Here is a 23,412-nt window from a genome sequence, read left to right on the forward strand (position 1 = left end):
CACCCAGCAGACAAGTGGCGGAGCCTGGATGAGAACCCATGTCCTCTGACTCCCAAGCCTGTGCTCTTTCCACGAAGCCAAGCTGCTTCTTTAAGTATGGGGAGCAGCTAAGACATATATGTAGGTGCTCCTGGGATAGGACAGGAATCAGTACCCAAATTCTTAGGTGATGCAAAAGAAAAGGTGGGAAGATGAGAGGTTAATAAGGGAAGGTCTCCTGGAGGTGGTAGGATTTTAGAAATACTATGAATAACTGTGGTATGTGTCAAGCATTTATTATGTGCCAAGCACTGTGGTAGACACAATTAATCAGGTCAGACTCAGTCCCTCTTCCACATGGGGCTCAGTCCCTAAGTAAGAGGGAGAACAGATCTGGAATTAATAATGATGGCATTTGTTAATGCTTACTATGTGACAAGCACTGTTCTAAGTGCTGCAGGGGATACAAGGTAATCAGGTTGTCCCACATGGGGCTTACAGTCTTAATCCCCATTTTACAGATGAGGTAATTGAGGCACAGAGAAATTAAGTGACTCGCCCTAAGTCACATAGCATGGTATATTGGATAGAGCATGAACCTGGGAATTAGAAGATCATGGGTTGTAATCCTGGCTCTGCCATACGTCTGTTGTGTGACCTTTAGCAGGTGACTTCACTTCTCTGTGCCTCATTTACCTCATCTGTAAAATAGGGATTGAGACTGTGAGCCCCACATGGGACAGGGAATGTGTCCAAACCGATCTGCTTGTATACACCTCAGTGTTTAGTACAGTACCTGGCACACAGTAAGTGCTTAACAAATACCACTATTATTATTATTATTAAAATAAGGTTTTTGGTGTTTGAAATATTTAATGATCCATAATTACACTGCTCCTCTTGGCTACTGAATGTCAAAAAAGGGGAATGTTTTTTTGCCATAAAACTGAGTCAGTCATTTGCATTTTTTGAGCACTTACCATGCAGAGCACTATACTAAGCGCTTAGTAGAATACAACAGTAAACAGTCACATTCCCTGCACACAATGAACTTACAGTCTAGAGGGGGAGACAGACATTAATATAAATAAATATCAATCAGTCAATGATATTTATTAAGCAGGGAGTGAGGGAAAGAGCAAAGGGAGCAAGTGAGGATGACAAAGAAGGGCATGGGAGATGAAGACTCCCTGAGGGCTTAGGTCAAACCCAAGTCAAGGTCAAACTTGATATCTCTGGGCCACAGCACAGGTCAGCGCTCCCCCAACCCACTCTTGGGAAAGGAACTGACCTCCACAACTTCCCTTGAGATGCTTTCTCCAGACTAACCCAGAGTTTTAGTTATCAGTCTTGCTCATGAGATAAACAGAACAGTAACTTTTTCCTCTGCTGGAATGGAAGCTCATTGTGGGCAGGGAACAACTCTACTATCTCTGTTGTACTCTTCCAAGCACTTAGTGCAGTGCTCTGCATATAGTAAGCATTCAGTAAATTTCATTGATTGTTATGCTTTGTCCCTTCTCATTCTCAGAAGAGATAACACTCACAAAACCTCTTTCTTTACTACCCCATACCTACTTGCTATTTTAATTGGCATTTTGCGGCAGAGTTGCTTCTGAATTCCCCTTTGTTTTCCCTCTCAGTGTTAATTTCAGATTAAATAGAGCTCTTGAAACTGAAAAGTAGAGGCCTGAAGCTTCTCATAGAGCATTTTAGTTTGGAATTGCCAATAAAATCAGTAATGCAGCCTTACGTTCTCCTGTAAATTGAAATGTGTCATTTAAGGTGTTTAGTGTTTCACAGATATATTTATTTAGTCACTGCTGCCATAAAATCTGTCTTTGTTACCATCCTCACCATTGTAATTACAGTACGCTGCTTTAAACAATCGTTTTCTCCTTTCACCTCATTACATGTGATTTGGAAGACACAAGGGGAAGGGGAAAGGAATACAGCTTTGCCCTCTAGCAGACAATAATGAGGCAGTATCAGTGGCTTAGTTGTGGTCTCTCAGTTGCATACACAAGGGTCTACAGGCTTACAGAACCAGCAACAAGTCTATCTCAAATAATATCCCAAAGCAACTGCAACAGAATTTTCATGGTTTAGGAGATAGATTGATTTTTAAGATGGTCTTTGTTTGGAGACAGAAAACCTGAAAGTCTAAGGGCATAGGAGTCTTAAGGAAAGACTCCCTCTAGACTGTGAGCCCGTTGTTAGGTAGGGACCATCTCTATATGTTGCCGACTTGTACTTCCCAAGTGCTTAGTACAGTGCTCTGCACACAGTAAGCTCTCAATAAATATAATTGTATGAATGAATGAATGAATGAAAGAGGTCACATGTTTGGTTTGTTAATTTAATTTTATGGCAAACCTTTTGTTTGGCTGTGGGTGTGTTTTTGTGACCCCTTTCCCCAGAAGCTTGATATAAAAGTCAAGTACATTTTCTGTCTTCCATCCCTACTTGGATAGATTTTTCTACCTCCAAAACCTGGTCCAAAATTCCTCAGTGACACTTGAGTGATCTCTTTTCTCCTGTAGCCCCAAAGCCTTATGCTCTTTGCCTAGAAGCCTGGGGAGGTGCAGGGCTCTCTAAGAGCTGCCAGGTCTTCCTCCATTGATTAATCCAGAAACCAGCACCGCTTCTTATAGGTTCTAAGATGAAAATGACTGGTCCTGTTAAAATGAACCTGAGACCATGTTTTACATTAGTAAGTAGCACCAGAGCCAATGAGTAGTATTTGTGCAGAGTCCTGTACAAAGCGTTTGGGAGAAGGTAATAGAATTAGTCAACCTAATCCCTGACCTCAAGGAGCTAATAATAATAATAATAATAATGATAATAATAATAATAGTAGCATTTATTAAGTGCTTACTATGTGCACAGCACTATTCTAAGCGCTGAGGGGGTTACAAGGTGATCAGGTTGTCCCAAGGGGGGCTCACAGTCTTAATCCCCATTTTACAGATGAAGTAACTGAGGCACAGAGAAGTTAAGTGACTTGCCCAAAGTCACACAGTTGATAATTGGCAGAGCCGGGATTTGAACCCATGACCTCTGACTCCAAAGTGTGTGCTCTTTCCACTGAGGCATGCTGCTTCTCAATGTACTGGAAGATAAATACTCAAATAAATCACAGGTAGGACTGCATCCAACCTGATCAACTTGTACTTTCCTCAGTGCTTAATAGAGCGTTTGACACATAGTAAACACTTCAATACCACAGTTATTATTAGTAGTAGTATTATTGCTACTACTACTACTACTAATAATAGGCACCCCCTTTATTAGCCTCAAAATGTACATTACTTTTCTCCAATACCCAGTCTATAAGCTTTTCTCCCACTTTGTATTACAGTTAAAACCATTATACTGTAAGGATTTAGCCAAACCCAATCTGAATAGTAGTTATATAATCAAAAAAGAGAGTTGGCCCATTGGACTGTGGCATTTAGGAATTACGGTGGATGGAGAAGCTTTTTCCAGTTTCAAATTTTTTTCTAGCTAAAATGTTTGGAAAAACAAAACGAACATAGATTCAGAAAATTCAATAGTGATTTGTGATACAGCCTCCCACACCCTACATGGGACATAAAGTAAAATAAGAAGGATTTTTTTTTTTGTGGAGACTGTTTTTTTTCTAACACTGTAATCTGAGCCTTATGAACTGCATCTATGTAAGTCCTGGTTGTGAGCACTGAGGAAAAAAGAGATGAAATAGCTACCCACCAGAGAAAATGCTTTAAGAATGTCTTTTGGCTTATACAAAAATGCCGTATTTATTTCAGCTCACAGGTGCATTTTGGAAAGGCAGAGTTTCTTGCTTCTGTCTGGCTAGCCCTAATGAAAAGAAACATGCCCTGGGTTTTGTTATGTTGCCGCAGGACTCCATTGATTCAGGCCACAGGCTGGGTCTCAGACAGACTCTTGCCTGATACCTGAAATGCTGCTTAGAGAAGTCACAACCGAACCCTAGCAGAAATGATGACAGAAGGATGCAACCAGTTCTGTCATATCCCCAGTCACCCACACGCCTTAATTGGGACCACTTAGTAGCTGGAGGTACATCGGACAGTAATAATAATTGTGGTATTTGTTAAGCACTTACTATGTGCCAGGTACTGTACTAAGTGCTGGAGTAGATACAAGCAAATAGGATTGGATACAGTCCCTGTCCCACGTGGGGCTCACATACTCAATTTGCATTTTCAGGTGAGGTAAGTAAGGCACGGAGAAGTGAAGTGAGTTGCCCAAGGTCACACAGCAGAAAAGTGGCAGAGCCAGGATTAGAATCCATGACCTTCTGACTCTCAGGCCCATGCCCTATCAATTACACTATGCTGGGAAGTTGTCCTTTCCTGGAAGAGGAACTGAAAGGTGGTTCCCAATCTCACCCCCAAACAAGGGAAACCTGATGGCTTTTGGGCAAGGAACATATCTAACCACTCTGTTGCACAGTACTCTCCCAAGTGTCTAGTACAGTGCTTTGCACACAGTAGGGGCTCAATAAATACCATTGATAATGACGACGATGAAGGAGCTCAGATGTAGCTCTTGCATCCCATAGTGCTTATGCATGAAGAGAAACGATAAAACATGAAGCTGTTGATTACTTATTTTGGTATTTATTAAATGCTTATTGTGTGCTAAATGCTGTTCAGTGGAAAGAGCCCGGGCTTTGGAGTCATAGGTCATGGATTTGAATCCCAGCTCTGCCACTTGTCTGCTGTGTGACCTTGGGCAAGTCACTTAACTTCTCTGAGCCTCAGTTACCTCATCTGTAAAATGGGGATTGACTAAGAGCCCCCCGTGGGACAAACTGATCACCTTGTAACCTCCCCAGCGCTTAGAACAGTGCTTTGCACATAGTAAGCGCTTAACAAATGCCATTATTATTATTATTATTATTATTACTAAGTGCTGTGCTACATGTGTCTCCCCCTTCTAGACTGTGAGCCTGTTGTTGGGTAGGGACCGTCTCTACATGTTGCCAACTTGTACTTCCCATGTGCTTAGTACAGTGCTCTGCACACAGTAAGTGCTCAATAAATACGATTGAATGAATGAATATAAAGTAATCAGATTGCTTACAGTCCCTACCCAACAAAGGGCTGATGAGCTAAGACTAAAAATCATCCACAATGAAACAGTAACAATTAGTGGAAAATACCAGAAGCAGTTCAAAGTCAACAGTCTTTCTAGGGGAAATTGCCTGCTTGGGACCTGAAAATGTTTCAGTTTTTTTCTTTGACATTTTAGGTGGAATAAAGACCCCATTGAAGAACTCTTTAAACTGATCCTTGTGGCTGTAAGGGTGCAGACCTGTCCTCTCCCAGAGGTGATGGTGGGCACAGATCGCAGGCCTAGCCTCCCGAGGCAAGGAGGTTGTTGTAATTTAGTCTACTGCTGCTTTCTTAGATTAAATGCAGAATTTCTAAAACACTGGAAAGGATGAAAATATATTTGGTTTTGAACCAGCCTCAACTGATAGCCTGACTCAGATCATTCTGAAATGGAATTGTAAAGCAGTTGGGACGTCAAGAAATCAAGGTGTACTTTCATTAGAGAATGGTCCATAATTCAGCCACACTTGGCTTTCATTTTACTCGCTTCACTACAGCCACCCTCTGGGCAAGCAAATAAATTGGGAGAAAATAACACTGTACTTCCTGACAGTCTCTTGATGTCCAATATTTCCTTGCCAATGAAAAGAAAAATGAGAAGTAAAAAATTGTTGACTACCTCCTAAAGTTGAAAAAGTTGACACATTCCAACTCTAGCTAACACCCAGACCTGATGCCCTTCTGCACAGTTGATCCTTACTGAAAAGTTCTGTAAAATTTGCACTTCATTTTTCTGTGATCCATAGGTGTGGGAATAATTCACTCAATCAGTAGCATTTATTGACCACTTACTGTGTACAGAGAGCACTGTACTAAGCACTTGGGTCCGTGCATTACAATACCTTTTTTTTAATGCTACATGTTAAGCACTTACTATGGTTCACAATCCTTGCCCGCAAAGAGTTTACAATCTAGTGGAAATGAAGCATCGGCCTGAAAGTCAGAAGGACCTGGGTTCTAATCCCAGCTCCACCACTCTTCTGTTGTTTGACCTTGGGCAAGTCACTTAATTTCTCTGTGCCTTAGTTATCTCATCTGTAAAATGGGGATTAAGACTGTGAGACCCATGTGGTACATGGACTGTGTCCAACAACTTTTATCTACCCCAATGCTTAGAATAGTGCCTGTCAAATAGTAAGTGCTTAACAAATACCCAAAAAAAAAATTGAAGTCAACCCCTTAGTAACATTGGGGATTATAAGATCCTTGAGGACAGGGATCACTCCTACCAACTCTGTTGTACTGTCCTCTCCCAAGCGCTTAGTCCAGTGCTCTGCACACTGTGTGCTCAATAAATACCATTGATTGATTGGCTTCCATCCTTAAGATATGGATGGCCTGCAGGGGTGGAGTGGTAACTCCCTTGCTGGACAAGCTGAAGGTCCCTGCAGAATACCCTCTGGAGGAAAGGGGACTTTCTGGTCCATCTTTGACTTGCCTGCATGGGAGTTCCCATTGTGGTTAAGGATCCTACTGGGTTCTAAGGGCCCCATCCCCACCGTGTGTATCAGAGCCTTTGACTGGCTTTTGGCCAATCTTACCTTTGTCCCTTCCCAAAGTTGGAACCTCAGGCAGGCATTGGTAACCTTAGGTTGTGTTGCCCAGTTGTCCCCACATCACTTTCCTGTCCTTCTGAAGCTCCACTCACCTCTAGGACCTGAAATTTCTCCTAGATCTTAAACTTTCATCAACACCCCCAGGAAATTTCAAGCCTAAACTTTGGGACCTGGTTGAAGAATTCCCTCTTCAAAGTTCCTAAGCTTTGGTGTTTCACTCAATTGTCCTGCCACCCAGCTCACCACCACACTAAGTCCTTCTCAGCCTCATTATGAGGGAATGCTCGCCTCCTCAACATTTAAATGGGTTCAGATTTGCACAGCCAACAGCCTGAGCAAGTCACCATAATCTAAACTGTCTCCCATTCAACTGGAAAGGAAATGATCAAAGGGTGGGCATAATTCAGTTGAATAATAACAGAGGAAAATCCAGAGTGGTTAGAATAGCAAAAGGAAATCTTTAAATGAGGGGGCCCAGGGTAGGAATTGTCATTTCTAAAGGCTGCAAAAGGCCTCCATAGCTAGGGTATCTCAGCCTCCGGTGATTCACATCAGCCACAGTTCAGAGTGCTTAGCCAGGATATGCTCCGAGCAACTTGCAAGATGATTCAAAAACATTTTTGACCCATTTCTACTCTCTGGTTATTATATTGGAAAGCTGTTAGTTCCTGCTAGAATTGTCTCTGGGACAGAGGGAGCAGTCACAGGTTAAGGAAGAGAGGTTGAAATTGTGTGCTTATGCACAAAGGAGATGATTAACAAAGAAGCAGCTTGGTCTAGTGGAAACAAAGTTGGCCTGGGAGTCAGAGGACCTGAGTTATCCCAGCTCCTGCAGTAGCCTGCTGTGTGACCTTGGGCAAGTCATGTCACTTCTCTGTATCTCAGGTTCCTCATCTGGAAATTGAGGAATTACTTAGATGTTCTGCTTCCTTCTTAGGCTGTGAACCCCTTCTTAGACTGTAATCCCACCTTATTAACTTGTTTCTACCCTAGCATTTAGAACAGTATGTGACATATAGTAAGCACTTAACAAATACCATAATTATTATTATTATTAATGAGGGACTCCATCTTGCTGATGAAAACTGAGGCCTTTGATCTTTCCTGGAAGCTCTGTAATTCACACTCCATTTTTCTGTGTTCCATAGGTGTGGGAATGAAGTTAACTGACGTTGGCATAGCAACATTGGCTAAAGGGTGAGTGGAAGAAACCCAGAAATTTTAAAGTGTACTTGCATTGCACTTTAAATATTGCTTTGGTCAAAAACGATTCACAAAAAGTTGGTTTCTAATCCCAAATTTAAAAGACAAATGTTCTTGGAGTGACTTTAGTTAACCTTGTTCTCTCTCATGAAATATTTATAGGAAACATTCTTTCAAGGAAACACATTTGTTTTTCAGTTTAGGCTAAAAAAGAGCATGTGGCAGATTTACTTTAGAATTAATTCCATCAGTTTCACTGGGACATAGGAAAGGTGACATTTGTCTTCATCTTGACACAGATATTTTATTTTTCTAATGTTTCCTTTTCTGATATCTCCAGCTTGCTAGCCAAACATCACTAACCTTTAACACTCTTTTCAAAATACAGAACCATTTTTGAATTATTTCCTTTTCCAATTGCAAATAATTCATCGAATTTGCAGTTAAAAAATAAAATATATGAGGAGGAAATGGATATTGAGTAGCTATGAAATATCAGCTAGTTTTGCCACATCGATACATGAGCTGTCCCTGCTAGGGCGAGACATATTTTCTGAGGATAATTTTTCTGTGGAAAATTCCATTTGGGAGCCTGCATCTGCCTGGGACCAATCTATCCTTAGGCCCCCTGTGTTGATCCCAAATGCTTAAATTCACTAGCCAGCAAGGTTTACTTTCTATCCAACAGGAGCCCAGGGTTGTAAAGTGGTAATGTTGTGTACAGCTAATAGGAAAGTCTTGGGGAGGACAGGGTTTAGATGGGAAGATGAGGAGTTCTATTCTGGACATGTTAAGTGTGAGGGGTCGGTGGGACATCTTGAAGGTAGGAAGAAATGTGAGACTGCAGAGGAGAGAGGTCAGGGCTGGAGAGTATATACGGGAATCATCCATATAGAGATGGTAGTTGAAGTTGCGGAAGCGGATGTTGATGGAGAAAAGAAAGGGACCCAGAACTGAGCCTTGAGGGATGCCAACAGTTAGTGGGGTGGGAAGCAGGCGGGACAGTGAATGACACTGAATAGGAGCAGCCAGAGAGATAAAAGGAAAACCAGGAGAGATCAGTGTCAGTGAAGCCAAGGTTAGCTAATGTTTCCAAGAAAAGGGGGTGATCTGCGGTATTGAAGGCAGCTGATCGACGGAAGAGGACTCGGTTGGAGATTCCTTGTAGGCACCGCCAATGGGGTGTTTTCTGAGGGTGCTTGAAGAAGAAATGAGAATTGGGGTTTGCTGAGGAAGGTTTCCATTCCTGTCCTGCAGGAAGAATATTGATCTATTTGAGGCCTGAAGGGAAGCAGCATGGGCAACTCTGCCACTTGTCTGCTGTGACCTTGGGCAAGTCATTTCACTTCTCAGTGCCTCAGTTACCTCATCTGTATTAAGACTGTGAGCTCCACATGGGACAGGGACTGTAACCAACCTGTTTTGCTTGTATCTACCCCAGTGCTTAGTACAGCACCTAAAACATAGTAAGTGCTCAACAAATACTACAGTTATTATTATTAAAATGGGAAATAAGACTGTGAGCTCCACGTGCGACAAGGACTGTGTAGTTCGTGTCTACCCCACTGCTTAATACAGGGCCTGGTACGTAACAGCACTTAACAAGCACCATGAAAAAAAAAAATCCAGAGCAGTTTCAGCTCTGATACCTTCAGCCCTGGCTATGGGTGTAATACTGTTCTGCGCCAGCATCAGATGAGAAAATGGGAAAAGAAAAGGGATGTGTTCTTCACCTTTCTTTAGGAAATGTTCAGATAGCTCTTCAGATTGTAGACGGTAAGATCCCTGTGGGCAGGGAATGTGTCTACCAACTCTGTTGCATTGTACTCTCCCAAGCACTAAATACAGTGCTCTGCACTCAGTAAGCTCTCACTAAACAGTGACTGATTGATTGATTCAGGCCCAGAATGTGGTTTGAGTGCCTCCTCCTGAGCTCTTTCTTGAAGAAAACTAGCTAAGATGGGGTCTGGGTGTTGCACTTATTACAGGGCTTCTTCTACTCTGGGTTGCATTTCCTCAGTTTTTGTTTTCATGTCTCTAAATGATCCCTTCTCTGGGTCACACCTGGAGAGTTTCCAGTACTCTACCAGTCTTGACTATAGGAGGGAGAGTGAAGCAGAGGCATACCCATTCCATCCTAGTCTGGGCAGTGGCTAGCGAATGGAAGGCAATCTGCTACAAGTCAAAATTCACCTGTGCTGGGCAGAGCAGCACGGGAGAGATTGAGAGTGGAAACTCAAGTTTACTTCACAGAAGGAATTATTTTTACCAAGAAAACTCTATGGATACACTGCCAGAAAGATTGCAGATGGACGTGGGGGGTTCTGGGAGAAATGTGTCCATGGCATCTCTATGGGTCGGACATGACTCCACAGCATAATACAAGACAAGACTCTAAATGAGTCTCATGAGCAAGAACAGAATGGGCAAATCTCATTGACTGGGTGCAAGCCTTCACTAAGGCTGGTTTCCCACTCCAGTCCTCCCCTCTCCCTCACTACGTACTCTGCTGCTGTCTGCGGCCACTTCACAACTTGCTGCATTGTTTGCATACAGAGAAACAACGTGGCTCAGTGGAAAGAGCACGGGCTTGGGAGTCAGAGGTCATGGGTTCTAGCCCTGGCTCCACCACTTATCAGCTGTGTGACTTTGGGCAAGTCACTTAACATCTCTGTGCCTCAGTTTTCTCTTCTGTAAAAAAAATGGGGATTAAGATTGTGAGTCCCACATGGGACAACAAGTGCAGAAACGCTCTGGACATGTTACTCCCCTCCTCAAAAATCTCCAGTGGCTACCAGTCAACCTACACATCAGGCAAAAACTCCTCACTCTCGACTTCAAGGCTGTCCATCACCTCACCCCCTCCTACCTTACCTCCCTTCTTTCCTTCTACAGCCCAGCCCGCAACCTCTGCTCCTCTGTTGCTAACCTCCTCACTGTGCCTGTCCCGCCGTTGACCCCCGGACATATTTACTATTCTATTTATTTTATTTTGTTAATATGCTTTGTTTTGTTGTCTGCCTCCCCCTTCTAGACTGCTAGCCCATTGTTGGGTAGGGACCATCTCCATATGTTGCCAACTTGTACTTCCCAAGTGCTTAGTACAGTGCTCTGCACACAGTAAGATCTCAATAAATACGATTGAATGAATGAATGAACCTGATCACCTTGTATCCCCCCAGTGCTTAGAACAGTGCTTTACACATAGTAAGCACTTAACAAATGCCATCATTATTATTATCGTTATTACACGATTTACCTGAATTATCCCTTTAGGACTGGAGGCAGGTATTTGTCTATGCATAGCCTCTCTGCGATGCCCCAGCTATTTCCAGATCCTGAAGCTCGGCCACGATTCGGCTTCGAACAGGATGCCCAAACCATAAGAGCTGGGCCTGTCCTTGAGTCAGTCTTTATTGAGCACATATTGTATGCACAGCACTGTACTAAGTGCTTGGGAGAGTACAATATAACAACAAACGGACACATTCCCTGCCTGAGGCCTGGGCTAAATGGCTCTCCTGGCTCCCTTCTGATTAGCCCAAGATCCATGTCATATGTAAGTAAGAGACCAGTGATTGAGACAGTCCAGGGAAAAACATCTGAGCTCAAATCCCTCAGAATGGCTGCTCAGATAATTGCTATATCACCAGTCTCAAAAAGATCACGAGCTCCCTAATACACATGTCTAATTCCTACATGTGTATTCTCTACCAGTGCTTAATACAGTGCTCTGCACATAGTAAGCGCTCAATAAATACGATTGATGATGATGATGATGATAAATACTATTTATAATGATGGTATTTGTTAAGCACTTACCATGTGCCAGGCACTATTCCAAGCGCTGGGGTAGATACAAGGTAATTAGGTTGTCCCACGTGGGGCTCACAGTCTTAATCCCCATTTTACAGATGAGGGAACTGAGACACATCCAAGCCTTCCCCAAAACCTGCCGGTCTCAGCTCCGCAACATTGCCAAGATCCGCCCTTTCCTCTCCATCCAAACCGCTACCCTGCTCATTCAAGCTCTCATCCTATCCCATCTGGACTACTGCATCAGCCTTCTCTCCGAGCTCCCATCCTCGTGTCTCTCCCCACTTCAATCCATACTTCATGCCGCTGCCCGGATTGTCTTTGTCCAGAAACGCTCTGGGCATGTTACTCCCTTCCTCAAAAATCTCCAGTGGCTACCAATCAATCTGCGCATCAGGCAGAAACTTCTCACCCTGGGCTTCAAGGCTGTCCATCACCTCACCCCCTCCTACCTCACCTCCCTTCTCTCCTTCTACAGCCCATTCCGCACCCTCCACTCCTCTGCCGCTAATCTCCTCACCGTGCCTTGTTCTCGCCTGTCCCGCCGTCGATCCCCGGCCCACGTCCTCCCCCTGGCCTGAATTGCCCTCCCTCTGCCCATCCGCCAAGCTAGCTCTCTTCCTCCCTTCAAGGCCCTACTGAGAGCACACCTCCTCCAGGAGGCCTTCCCAGACTGAGCCCCCCCTTCCTCTCCCCCTCGTCCCCCTCTCCACCGCCCCGTCTTACCTCCTTCCCTTCCCCACAGCACCTGTATATATGTATATATGTTTGTACATATTTATTACTCTATTTATTTTACTTGTACATATCTATTCTATTTATTTTATTTTGTTAATATGTTTGGTTTTGTTCTCTGTCTCCCCCTTCTAAACTGTGAGCCCACTGTTGGGTAGGGACTGTCTGTACATGTTGCCAACTTGTACTTCCCAAGTGCTTAGTACAGTGCTCTGCACACAGTAAGCGCTCAATAAATACGATTGATTGATTGATTAAGTCACTTGCCCAAAGTCACACATCTGACAAGTGGCAGAGCTGGGATTAGAACCCATGACCTCTGACTCCCAAGCCCACGCTCTTTCCACTAAGCCGTGCTGCTTCTCTGTAATAGTAATGCTAATACTATTACTGCTCATGCATGCCAATATTCCAAACAGGCTATTGGAACCCACCCCAGAGGAACAATCCTTTCCTTGCAGGGATATTGTGAGAAACTGCCAGAAGGACTTTTTTTATGGTATTTGTTATGCGCTTACTATGTTCCAGCACTGTACTAAGCAACAGGGTAGATACAAGTTAATCAGGTTGGACAGAATCCCTGTCCCGCATAGAGCTCAGAGACTTAATCCCCATTTTACAGATGAGGTAATTGAGGCACAATGAAGTTAAGTGCCCAGGGTCCCACAGCAGACAAGTGGCAGAGCCAGGTGGCAAGAATACGGGCTTGGGAGTCAGAGGTCATGAGTTCCAATCCTGGTTCTGCAGCTTATCAGCTGTGTGACTTTGGGCAGGTCTTTTCACTTCTCTGTGCCTGTTACCTCATCTGTAAAATTGGGATTAAGACTGTGAGCCCCACGTGGGACAATCTGATTACCTTGTACCTATCCCAGTGCTTAGAACAGTGCTTGGCACATAGTAAGTGGTTAACAAATACCACCATTATTATTACAGAAGCATCTTGGCTCAGTGGAAAGAGCCCAGGTTTGGGAGTCAGAGGTCATGGATTCTAATTCCGACTCCACCACTGGTTGGTTGTGTGACTTTGGGCAAGTCACTTAACTTCTCTGTGCCTCAATTCTCTCATCTATAAAATGGGGATGAAGACTGTGAGCCCCACGTGGGACAACCTGATTATCTTGTACCCCCCACCATCGCTTAGAACAGTGCTTGGCATATAGTAAGCACTTAACAAATACTATCATTATTATTATTCTGACTTCTAGGCCTGTGCTCTATCCACTAGGCAACACTGCTTCTCTAGTAACAGTAGAGAAGTACGGACTTGAGTAACAGTTCATTGTTCACGAGCGCTTTTTAAAAATTCTCAGTAGAGGCACAGATATTCAGACCAGAAATGGCTTTCTATTCATTCAGATAACTGAATAAGTCAAATTGGCCTATTCACTACTTTAATATGACAAATATTTTGAGACAGCTATCTAAGAGCCTCTAGAATTGCTTGTCACAGCATGGAGGCATGGTCAGTAAGGCTCTATTCATGTCAAGAAAGCCATGATGGGCATTGAGAAGCTGGGCTGGAGTTGGAAGACCAGAGTCCTTCAAAGTAAAAGACAGAGTTTTCTAGTTATATGTAGTGGAGATTTACATCTGGCAAGTCTTCTAGTGGCTAAAAAGAGAAAGCAATACACAGCGTCAGGGGCACTGTTATTGGATTGAGCTCCTGGTAATCCAGAAGGGAAAAAGAAGACAAAGTCACCAGGTTTTGAATCCATAGGGCTGATGGTAGGAGTTGGAAGAGTGGTGGGAAGTTCATCCATGGGTGGAAAGCAATAGTTCAATTCTCCTTTGTGGGCATTGGCAGGGCTTGGCTCTGAGCAGCAGATACCTTCAGGAGTGGTACAGAAATAAAACTCAGCATCTGTTTATATTCCTGTCTATCAGCTGCCCTCCTTAGGATGCATGCACATGTATTATTATTATTGCCATCATCATCATTTTTGTTAAGCATTTACTGTGTCAAGCACTGATCTAAGCACTGGGGTACATAAAAGTTATTCAGGTTGGACACAGTCCCTGTCCCACAGGGACAGTCTAAATCTAGTCTTAGTCACAGTCTAAATAGGTGGGGGGGGGGACGGACAAGTAGTGAATCCCCATTTTACAGATGAGGAGACTGAGGCATAGAGAAGTTAAGTGACTTGCCCAAGGTCACACAGCAGGCAATGGGCAGAGTCAGAATTAGAACCCAGGTTTTCTGACTCCCGGCCCGTGGCTCTTTCCACTAAGCCACACTGCTTCCCATGCATGAATGAGAGTGAGGTTACATAAACCTGGAGAGACTGCAGAGTAATTCTTGGCTTATTATAGTAATGTCCTGTCCGCCTTGATTGTGGAAAACAGAAATGACCTGACACCAGTCTATTTTACACCAGTCTCAGCTCACCACAAAACTCAGTTCACCATTGGAGCAAAACTTTCAGCAACTCCAAGTGGCCCAGCGTCATTTCTGTTTGAAAAAACAATGAACGAAAAGACTCCATTTACAGTCTAGCATTAGACCCACTTCAATCAGCAGTGAAAACCTGGATTTTATTCCTGGTATAATTAAGTTGAAGTATGCTTTGGCATCTCGGGTTCAATTTTTATTCATGAGATCAAAAAAGAAGATAGGGAAAAGACTCATGAATTATTCATTTTAATTAAATGGTATTTTCCCCTCAAATTGCTCTTAAAACTGAAACATCTACTATTTCTCTTTGGAGACAACAGATATTAATCAACTGCAAGCCATTTCTAGCCTATCCCCAAAGCCATTAATCTTTTTTTGCGAAACCAAATGCATGGTTCCAAGTGGTTATACAGATCTAAACGAAATCGAATTGTCTTGTCATCTGTTTATCCACTTATTTTTCATCAGTGGCTAAATCTTCTATAGTTTCAGTGGGCTCGCTCTAGCAAATACCATATTTCTATTATGAAATTTTTTGCCCCCCCACCCGAGCTCATCATAAACGGAGACAGCTTTTCTTGAGAAATTTCCCTTTAGTAATAGGTTTTTAAAATAACGTGTGCATGAGGAATTTATTAAGCCGGTCCCGGCAGAAAAAAGTACAAAAAACTGTTTCTAGAAACCCCTTTGGAGGGAGAACTGAAAACTCCCTTTTATTCACTAGAGGGCACCAGAGTCAGCAGTTTAACCTTTCTAGTGAATCCAATCCCCATTGTGTGTTGCTGGATTTAAACGAAACAAAGAGAAGCAGTGTTCAGACTCCTACTTCATTTCCACGTCAGTAACCAAAATAGAAGATAAGAAAAGCAACCTACAACAGCTCTCCATTGTAAAGCACCGCACTGAGTCCATCCTGTTGCCAATGCCTCACTCAATTGTATTCATTCAACCATATTTATTAAGCGCTTACTGTGTGCAGAGCACTGTACTAAGTGCGTGGGAGAGTAGAACATAGCAATAAACAGACACATTCCCTGCCCACAGCAAGATTACTCAGTTATCTCCGTTAGAGAAGCAGCGTAGCTCAGTGGAAAGAGCACAGGCTTTGGATTCAGAGGCCGTGGCTTCAAATCCTGGCTCTGCCAATTGTCAGCTGTGTGACTTTGGGTAAGTCACTTCACTTCTCTGTGTCTCAGTTACCTCATCTGTAAAATGAGGATTGACTGTGAGCCCCACGTGGGGCTCCTTGTATCTTCCCCAGTGCTTAGAACAGTGCTTTGCACATAGTAAGCACTTAATAAATGCCATTATTATTATTATTATCCGGATGCCTGTCAGGGTGACCCACAACCCTCCCAGACTGAGCCCCCTCCTTCCTCTCCCCCTCCTCCCCATCCCCCCACCTGCCCTACCTCCTTCCCCTCCCCACAGCACCTGTATAAATGTTTGTACAGACTTATTACTCTATTGATTTTACTTGTACATATTTACTATTCTATCTATTTTATTTTGTTAATATGTGTTGTTTTGTTGTCTGTCTCCCCCCTCTAGACTGTGAGCCCGCTATTGGGTAGGGACTGTCTCTATATGTTGCCACCTTGTACTTCCCAAGCGCTTAATACAGGGCTCTGCACACAGTAAGTGCTCAATAAATACGATTGAATGAATGAATGAATGAATGAACCCTTACGGAGCTGAATAATAGATAATAATAATAATAATAATGGTATTTGTTAAGCGCTTACTATATGCAAAACACTGTTCTAAGTGCTGGGGGGGATACAAGGTGATCAGGTTGTCCCACGTGGGGCTCACAATCTTAATCTCCATTTTACAGATGAGGTAACTGAGGCACAGAGAAGTTGAGTGACTTGCCCAAAGTCACACAGCTGACAAGTGGCGGAGCGGGGATTAGAACCCATGACCTCTGACTCCCAAGCCCGGGCTCTTTCCACAGAGCCAGGCGGCTTCTCTAGATGGGAGAAGTAGCACGGCCTAGTGGAGAGAGCATAGTCCTGGGGATCAGAAGGTCATGGGTTCTAATCCTGACTCTGCCATCTGTCTGCTGTATGACCTTGGACAAGTCACTTCACCTCTCTGGGCCTCAGTTATCCCATCTGTAAAATGGAGATTGAGACTGTGAGCCCCATCAATCAATCAATCAATCAGTCGTATTTATTGAGTGCTTACTGTGTGCAGAGCACTGTACTAAGTGCTTGGGAAGTACAAGTTGTCAACATATAGAAATGGTCCCTACCCAACAGTGGGCTCACAGTCTAGAAGGGGGAGACAGAGAACAAAACCAAACATACTAACAAAATAAAATAAATAGAATAGATATGTACACGTAAAATAAATAAATAAATAGAGTAATAAATACGTACAAACATATATACATATATATAGGTGCTGTGGGGAAGGGAAGGAGGTAAGGCAGGGGGTGGAGGTGGGAGGAGGGGGAGAGGAAGGAGGGGGCTCAGTCTGGGAAGGCCTCCTGGAGGAGGTGAGCTCTCAGTAGGGCCTTGAAAGGAGGAAGAGAGCTAGCTTGGTGAATGTTGGGAGGGAGGGCATTCCAGGCCAGGGGGATGACGTGGGCCCCATGTGGGACAGGGACTGTGTCCAACCTGATTTGCTTGTATCCACCCCAGTGCTTAGTACGGTGCCTGGCACATAATAAGTGCTTAACAAATACCACAGTAGTAATTATTATTATGGGAGCGTTATTAAGGATTTGGATAAGGGAGTGGGACTGACCCCAAGTTCCCAGAAATAGCCTCAGAGGATAGGCAGCAGATGGTGACACCACACCCCTTCTAAGGCATGCTGCTTTGAGGGATGACACCAGGAAGGTTTGAATTAGGTTCACGATTCTTTCTGGCCCCAGGCCTCCCATTTGTCATCCTGCCTCAGCAGAATAAACACAGCCACTTGGATGTGTGAATGCCAGGAACCAGCAAAACACCACCCAGTCCCCTGGCAAATGGAGGAGTGAGGGGAGAGCAGAGTTGCCACTGGCTTTCCAACTCTGAGCACCCTCAGGATTCCTAGGAAACCTAGGAAATCCTGAGAAGAAACGAATAAGGGTTGAAATTAATTTTGTACTAATAATAGGAAAGAGTAACAGAAGCACAAGACAGGTTCCCTGCCCATTAGCTGAGAGAGGCAGCTTAGAGAAGCAGCGTGGCTCAGTGGAAAGCACACGGGTTTTGGAGTCAGAGGTCATGGGTTAAAATCCCCACTCCGCCACTTGTCAGCTGTGTGACTTTGGGCAAGTCACTCAACTTCTCTGTGTGCCTAAAGACACACAGCTGACAATTGGTGGAGTGGGGATTTGAACCCATGATCTCTGACTCCAAAGCCCGGGCTCTTTCCACTGAGCCACGCTGCTTCTCTGTACCTACCCCAATGCTTGGTTCATAGTAAGCACCTAACAAATAGCCCAATTATTATTATTAGACATTTTCTCAAACAGTCCAGAGGGGGAAACAGGCATTAAAAGAAATTATGGATGCATATATAAGTGATCAAGGCTGAGGATCCATACGAACAGTGGACCATTTATCTCTGACTCCGCACCAGAGTTTTATCTGTATGGATAATCCTTTTGTCATTGTTGTTCTGTGCCACTGTGTCAGCTAAATAAATACCCTGTTGAAGTGTGCCCTGATATCCAAAACTTCCTCATTCATCAGGGACCGGAATGAGCTTGCAGGTTTAATTATTCATGTTTGAGGGCTTGATGCACATTTGGTGAGAAGTGAGAGTATTTTTAGTATTCTGCTTTCTCATGTCCAGACGTCTGTGGAGAAATAAAGCTCCAGGATCCGTTTCCATGGAGGCAGCCTGGACTAGGTGTTCGAGATGAAGATAGAAGGAGAAGCCAGGAAGCGTGGGATCTGTACCTAGCAGTGTTCCTCAAGAACCCAGGCCAAGTTACCTGATCTTGCAGGGCCTATGATTTTTTCTTTAATGGTATTTTTTAAGCACATACTTAGTGCCAGACACTGTAGTTAGCACTGGGGTAGATAAAAGCAAATCAAGATGGACACAGTCCATGTCCCACATGGGGCTCACAGTCTTAACCCCATTTTACAGATGAGGTAACTGAGGCACAGAGAAGTGAAGTGACTTTCCCAGGGTCACACAACAGCCGAGCAGTGGAGCCGGGAGTAGAATCCAGGTCCTTCCTACTCCCAGGCCTCTGCTTTATCCCCTGGGCCGTGCTGCTTCTCTGATGTCTCAGTGACTCTGGTCTGGGAGCTGATGATTTGGATGGTGAAGGAGCTTTGAGATCTGTAGTTAAAAGCACTGTGGGAGCAGTAATAAACCCAGCCTAATGTGGGTAGGAATGTGGGGCAAGATGAGGTGTAACTGGAGAGGTTGGGGTCTTAATTGATAGGATTTGGCTGACTGTGGTGGTGATTCTCCCAGAAGTAGCAGAACACACACCACCTGTCATCCCTTGCCTTACTGCATTTCTTGATGGATCTGGGGGCACGTCTGACAATTCTTGTAAAATCCTTCCTTGCTGAATGAAGGGCAGACTGGGGTAAAAAGACGCCCAGCCTGAAGAAAAAGATGAGACTCAAATGGAGGGGTTTTCAGAAAGAGAAAATGGGCCAAGTACCTTCTTTTCATTCATTCATTCAATCCTATTGAGTGCTTACTGTGTGTGAAGCACTGTACTAAGCACTAGGGAGAGTACAATAAAACAATTCACTCATTCAGTCATGTCTTGAGAGCTTACTGTGTGCGGAGCACTGTACTAAACACTTGGGAGAATGCAATACAGCTATAAGTAGACACATTCCCTCTCCACAGTGAGTTAACAGTTTGGGAGGGAGACAGACATTAACATAACTAAATAAATAAATTACAGATATGTCCATAAGTGCTGTGGGGCTAGAAGGGGGGACAAATAAAGGGCGCAAGTCAGGGCAAGGCAGAAGGGAGTGGGAGAAGAGGAAAGAAGGGACGTAGTTGGGGAAGGCCTCTTGGAGGAGATGTGCCTTCAATAAGGCTTTGAAGAGGCAGAGAGTAACTGTTGGATATGAGGAGAGAGGATGTTGGCTGTCTGGGAAAGCACTGTATGTGCTGCTACACACAGCGAGGACAGAAATGGGGTACTAATTATTTTCCATTCTTACCTGGCCCAAGAGTAGAATCCAAGTTATCCTTTCTCTTCCCCCTCCATTAAACAGGGGAAAGTTCAAGCATCAAGAAAGCATCCTTCTTCAGATGTTTTAGGACTTCAAATGTCATCCTTCTCCAGAAGGCCTTCCCAGACTGAGCCCTCTCTTTCCTCTCCCCCTCCTCCCCATCCCCCTGCCTTACCTCCTTCCCCTCCCCACAACACCTGTATATATGTATATATGTTTGTACATATTTATTACTCTATTTATTTATTTATTTTACTTATACATACTTATTTTATTTATTTTATTTTGTTAATATGTTTTGTTGTCTGTCTCCCCCTTATAGACTGTGAGCCCACTGTTGGGTAGGGACCGTCTCTATATGTTGCCAACTTGTACTTCCCTAGCGCTTAATACAGTGCTCTGCACACAGTAAGCGCTCAATAAATACAATTGAATGAATGAATGAATGAATCCTAACTCTCTCTCTCTTTGGTCCTTCTTCCTTTTTTAAATCATATTTGTTAAGCCCTTTCTAGGTGCCAAGCACTATACCAAGTACTGGGCTAGCTATAAGATAGTCAGGTTGGATACAGTCCATGTCTCACATGGGGCTCACAGTGTTAATTCCCATTTTATAGACTAGGTAACTGAGGCACAGAGCAGTGAAGTGACTTGCTCAAAGTCACACGGCAGACAATTGGCAGAGCCGGGATTAGAACCCAGGTCCTTCTGACTCCCAAGCCCATGCTCTATCCACTAGGCCATGCTGCTTTTCTGTCAACTTCCCTTCATAGTCTTCCAGCTTTTCCAGGGAAAAAAATGCTCATTTCATTTCATTTCATTTCACTTCCCTCGCATCTTTGGTGGAGAGAAAGGGACAGGATTTTTAAAAGCATTATTCATTCATTAATTCCATCATTTATTGAGTGCTTACTGTGTGTATAACACTGAAGTAAGCTCTTGGGAGAGCACAATACAACAACAAACAGACACAGTCCCTGCCCACAATGAGCTCACAGTCTAGAGGATTATGTAGGCTGGTACATTTTGGGTACTTATTTGCAAGGCGTAGTAAAGATCTCTCAGTCCTAGCTCAACAAAGCTCAAAGGTCTAGAGAGACTATTGTAAGGGAGGGAGAGTTTGGGGTCAAGGAGGGATTGGCAGGAGTCCTCAACATGAAGTATCACTTGGTCCAACAGGGCTAGTCAAAGTTCAGAGCAGAGAGCTGAGTGAGAGAACAGACATCTGAGGACAGGGTAACTATCCTCCCTGTCTCCCAAGTTCATTATCCATGACTCATGTCTCTCATTCTACCCATATAACCTTTCGGTCACTAAATCCTGTCAGTTCTACTTGTATAACCACTAAAATCCATCCTTTTCTCTCCATCCACACTCCTACTTTGCTGATCCAAGCACTTTCTTTACCCCACCTTAATTACTGCGTCAGCCTCTTCACTGATCTCTCTGCCTCCTGTCTCTCTACACTCCAATCCTTACTTCTACATAATTGAAAAATAAAAAAAAAGTTGTCCTTGTCTCCCCACTCCTCAAGAACCTCCAGTGGTTTCTCATCCATCTCCACATCAAACCTAAACTCCATACTCTTGGCTTCAAAGCAGTCAGTCAGCCTGCTCACCCTTCTTCCTCACCTCACTAATTTCCTAATACAACTCAGCTCACCATGCACATTTTACTCTTGGAACACCAACCTACTTAATGTACTATGATCTCATCTGTCTCACAGCCTACCCCTTGTCCATATCCTCCTTCTATCCTGGAACTCCTTCCCCCTTCCCATTTAACAGCACCACTCTCCAACCTCAGTCTTATTAAAATCTAATTTCTTACAAGAGGTCTTTCCTCACTAAGCCCTCACCTTCCCTTTCCCCTTCACTATGCCTATGCACTTGGATATGTACCCTTTAAATACTTGATATTCATCCCACCCTCTCCCCCCCAGCACATATGTACATATGTGTAATTTATTTTGTCTATCTCCCCCTTTAGACTGTAAGCAAGTTGTGGACAGGGAAAGTGTCTACAAACTCTGTTGTATTGTACTCTCCCAAGTGCTTAGTACAGTGCTCTGCATACAGTAAATATTCAATAAATACCATTGAAGATAATGCACATAGTAAATATGCAATGAATACAATTGATTGACTGACTGACAGCTCATGGATCACTGTAGTTTATCCCATCTGCCTGCACCTAAGGTGGTATCTGCTCAATGCATTTTGAACAAGACAAGGAATATTTCAAGTGGAACAAAATTTGAGGATAATCTGAAGGAGAAAAATATACCTGCTCATTTATCAAACTGGGAAAATAATAATAATAATATAACCAAAGTGGTAGAATTTGTTAAGCCCTTACTATGGGCCAAATACTATACTAAATGCTGGAGTAGATACAAGAAGGTAATCACACTGGACACAACCTCTGTCCCACATGCTGCTGCTCACAGTTTAAGTCAGAGAGAGACAGCAGGTATTGCAGATGAGGAAACTGAGGAACAGCAAAGTTAAGTGGCTTGCTCAAGGTCACACAGTAAATTAGTGGCAGAGATGGGATTAGAACTCAGATCCTGTGTCTCCCAAGCCTGTGTTCTTTCCATTAATGTAGCATTTCCCACAAGAGAGAGATAAAGGTACAGATATAACAATAATCATAATGATAATAATTGTGGTATTTGTTAAATGCTTACTATGTGCCAGACACTTGTGGAAGCAGCGTGGCTCAGTGGAAAGAGCCCGGGCTTTGGAGTCAGAGGTCATGGGTTCAAATCCCAGCTCCACCACTTGTCAGCTGTGTGACTTTGGGTAAGTCACTTCACGTCTCTGTGCCTCAGTGACCTCATCTGTAAAATGGAGATGAAGACTGTGAGCCCCCCGTGGGACAACCTGTTCACCTTGTAACCTCCCCAGTGCTTAGAACAATGCTTTGCACATAGTAAGCACTTTATAAATGCCATTATTATTTTTATTATTACTAAGTGCTGGGGTAGATACAAGACATTCAGGTCAAACACAGTCCCCATCCCACATAAAGCTCATAGTCTTCATCCCCATCTACTTATGAGGTAACTGATGCACAAAGAATAAGTTAAATGTCTTGCCTAAGGTCACCCAGCAGACAAGTGGTGGAACTGGGATTAGAACCCAAGTCCTCTAAGTCCTCATCTGTAAAATCGGAATTAAGGCTGTGAGCCCCATTTAGGACAGGGACTGCGTCCAAGCTGACAACCATGTATCTACCCCAGTGCTTAGTTCGGGCACATGTAAGCACTTAACAAATACTGTAAAAAAAAAAAGCTGGTTCAAATTAGACTTCTTTAATCCTGTTAGATGTTGGGTCAGCATCATGTTGGAGTCGATCTAACGGTTGCCTTGCAGGTGGACAGGAGATAAAATTAGTTTTCAAAGCAAAGCTCAACTGTTCAATTTGCTGACGTTAGAAACAGT

The 23,412-nt window shown here is 43.6% G+C and overlaps 1 protein-coding gene and 1 non-coding gene across 2 annotated transcripts in view; both read left to right on the forward strand.

The window, feature by feature from the left end:
• The window catches only part of ALPK2 (alpha kinase 2), a 136,094-nt gene that overhangs the window by 110,887 nt on the left and 1,795 nt on the right, over positions 1–23,412 (forward strand). Inside the window, exon 12 of the mRNA XM_038743298.1 lies at positions 7,810–7,858. Within this exon, the coding sequence (XP_038599226.1) occupies positions 7,810–7,858 (49 nt within the window). The remainder of the gene's footprint in view (positions 1–7,809; positions 7,859–23,412) is intronic.
• On the forward strand, positions 9,911–10,047 carry LOC119926074. Its single transcript, XR_005449987.1, has one exon. It is a non-coding gene; the product is annotated as a small nucleolar RNA SNORA7 (small nucleolar RNA).

The sequence above is a fragment of the Tachyglossus aculeatus genome, chromosome 3 (genome assembly GCF_015852505.1).
Source record: "Tachyglossus aculeatus isolate mTacAcu1 chromosome 3, mTacAcu1.pri, whole genome shotgun sequence".
Taxonomy (NCBI): Eukaryota; Metazoa; Chordata; class Mammalia; order Monotremata; family Tachyglossidae; genus Tachyglossus; species Tachyglossus aculeatus.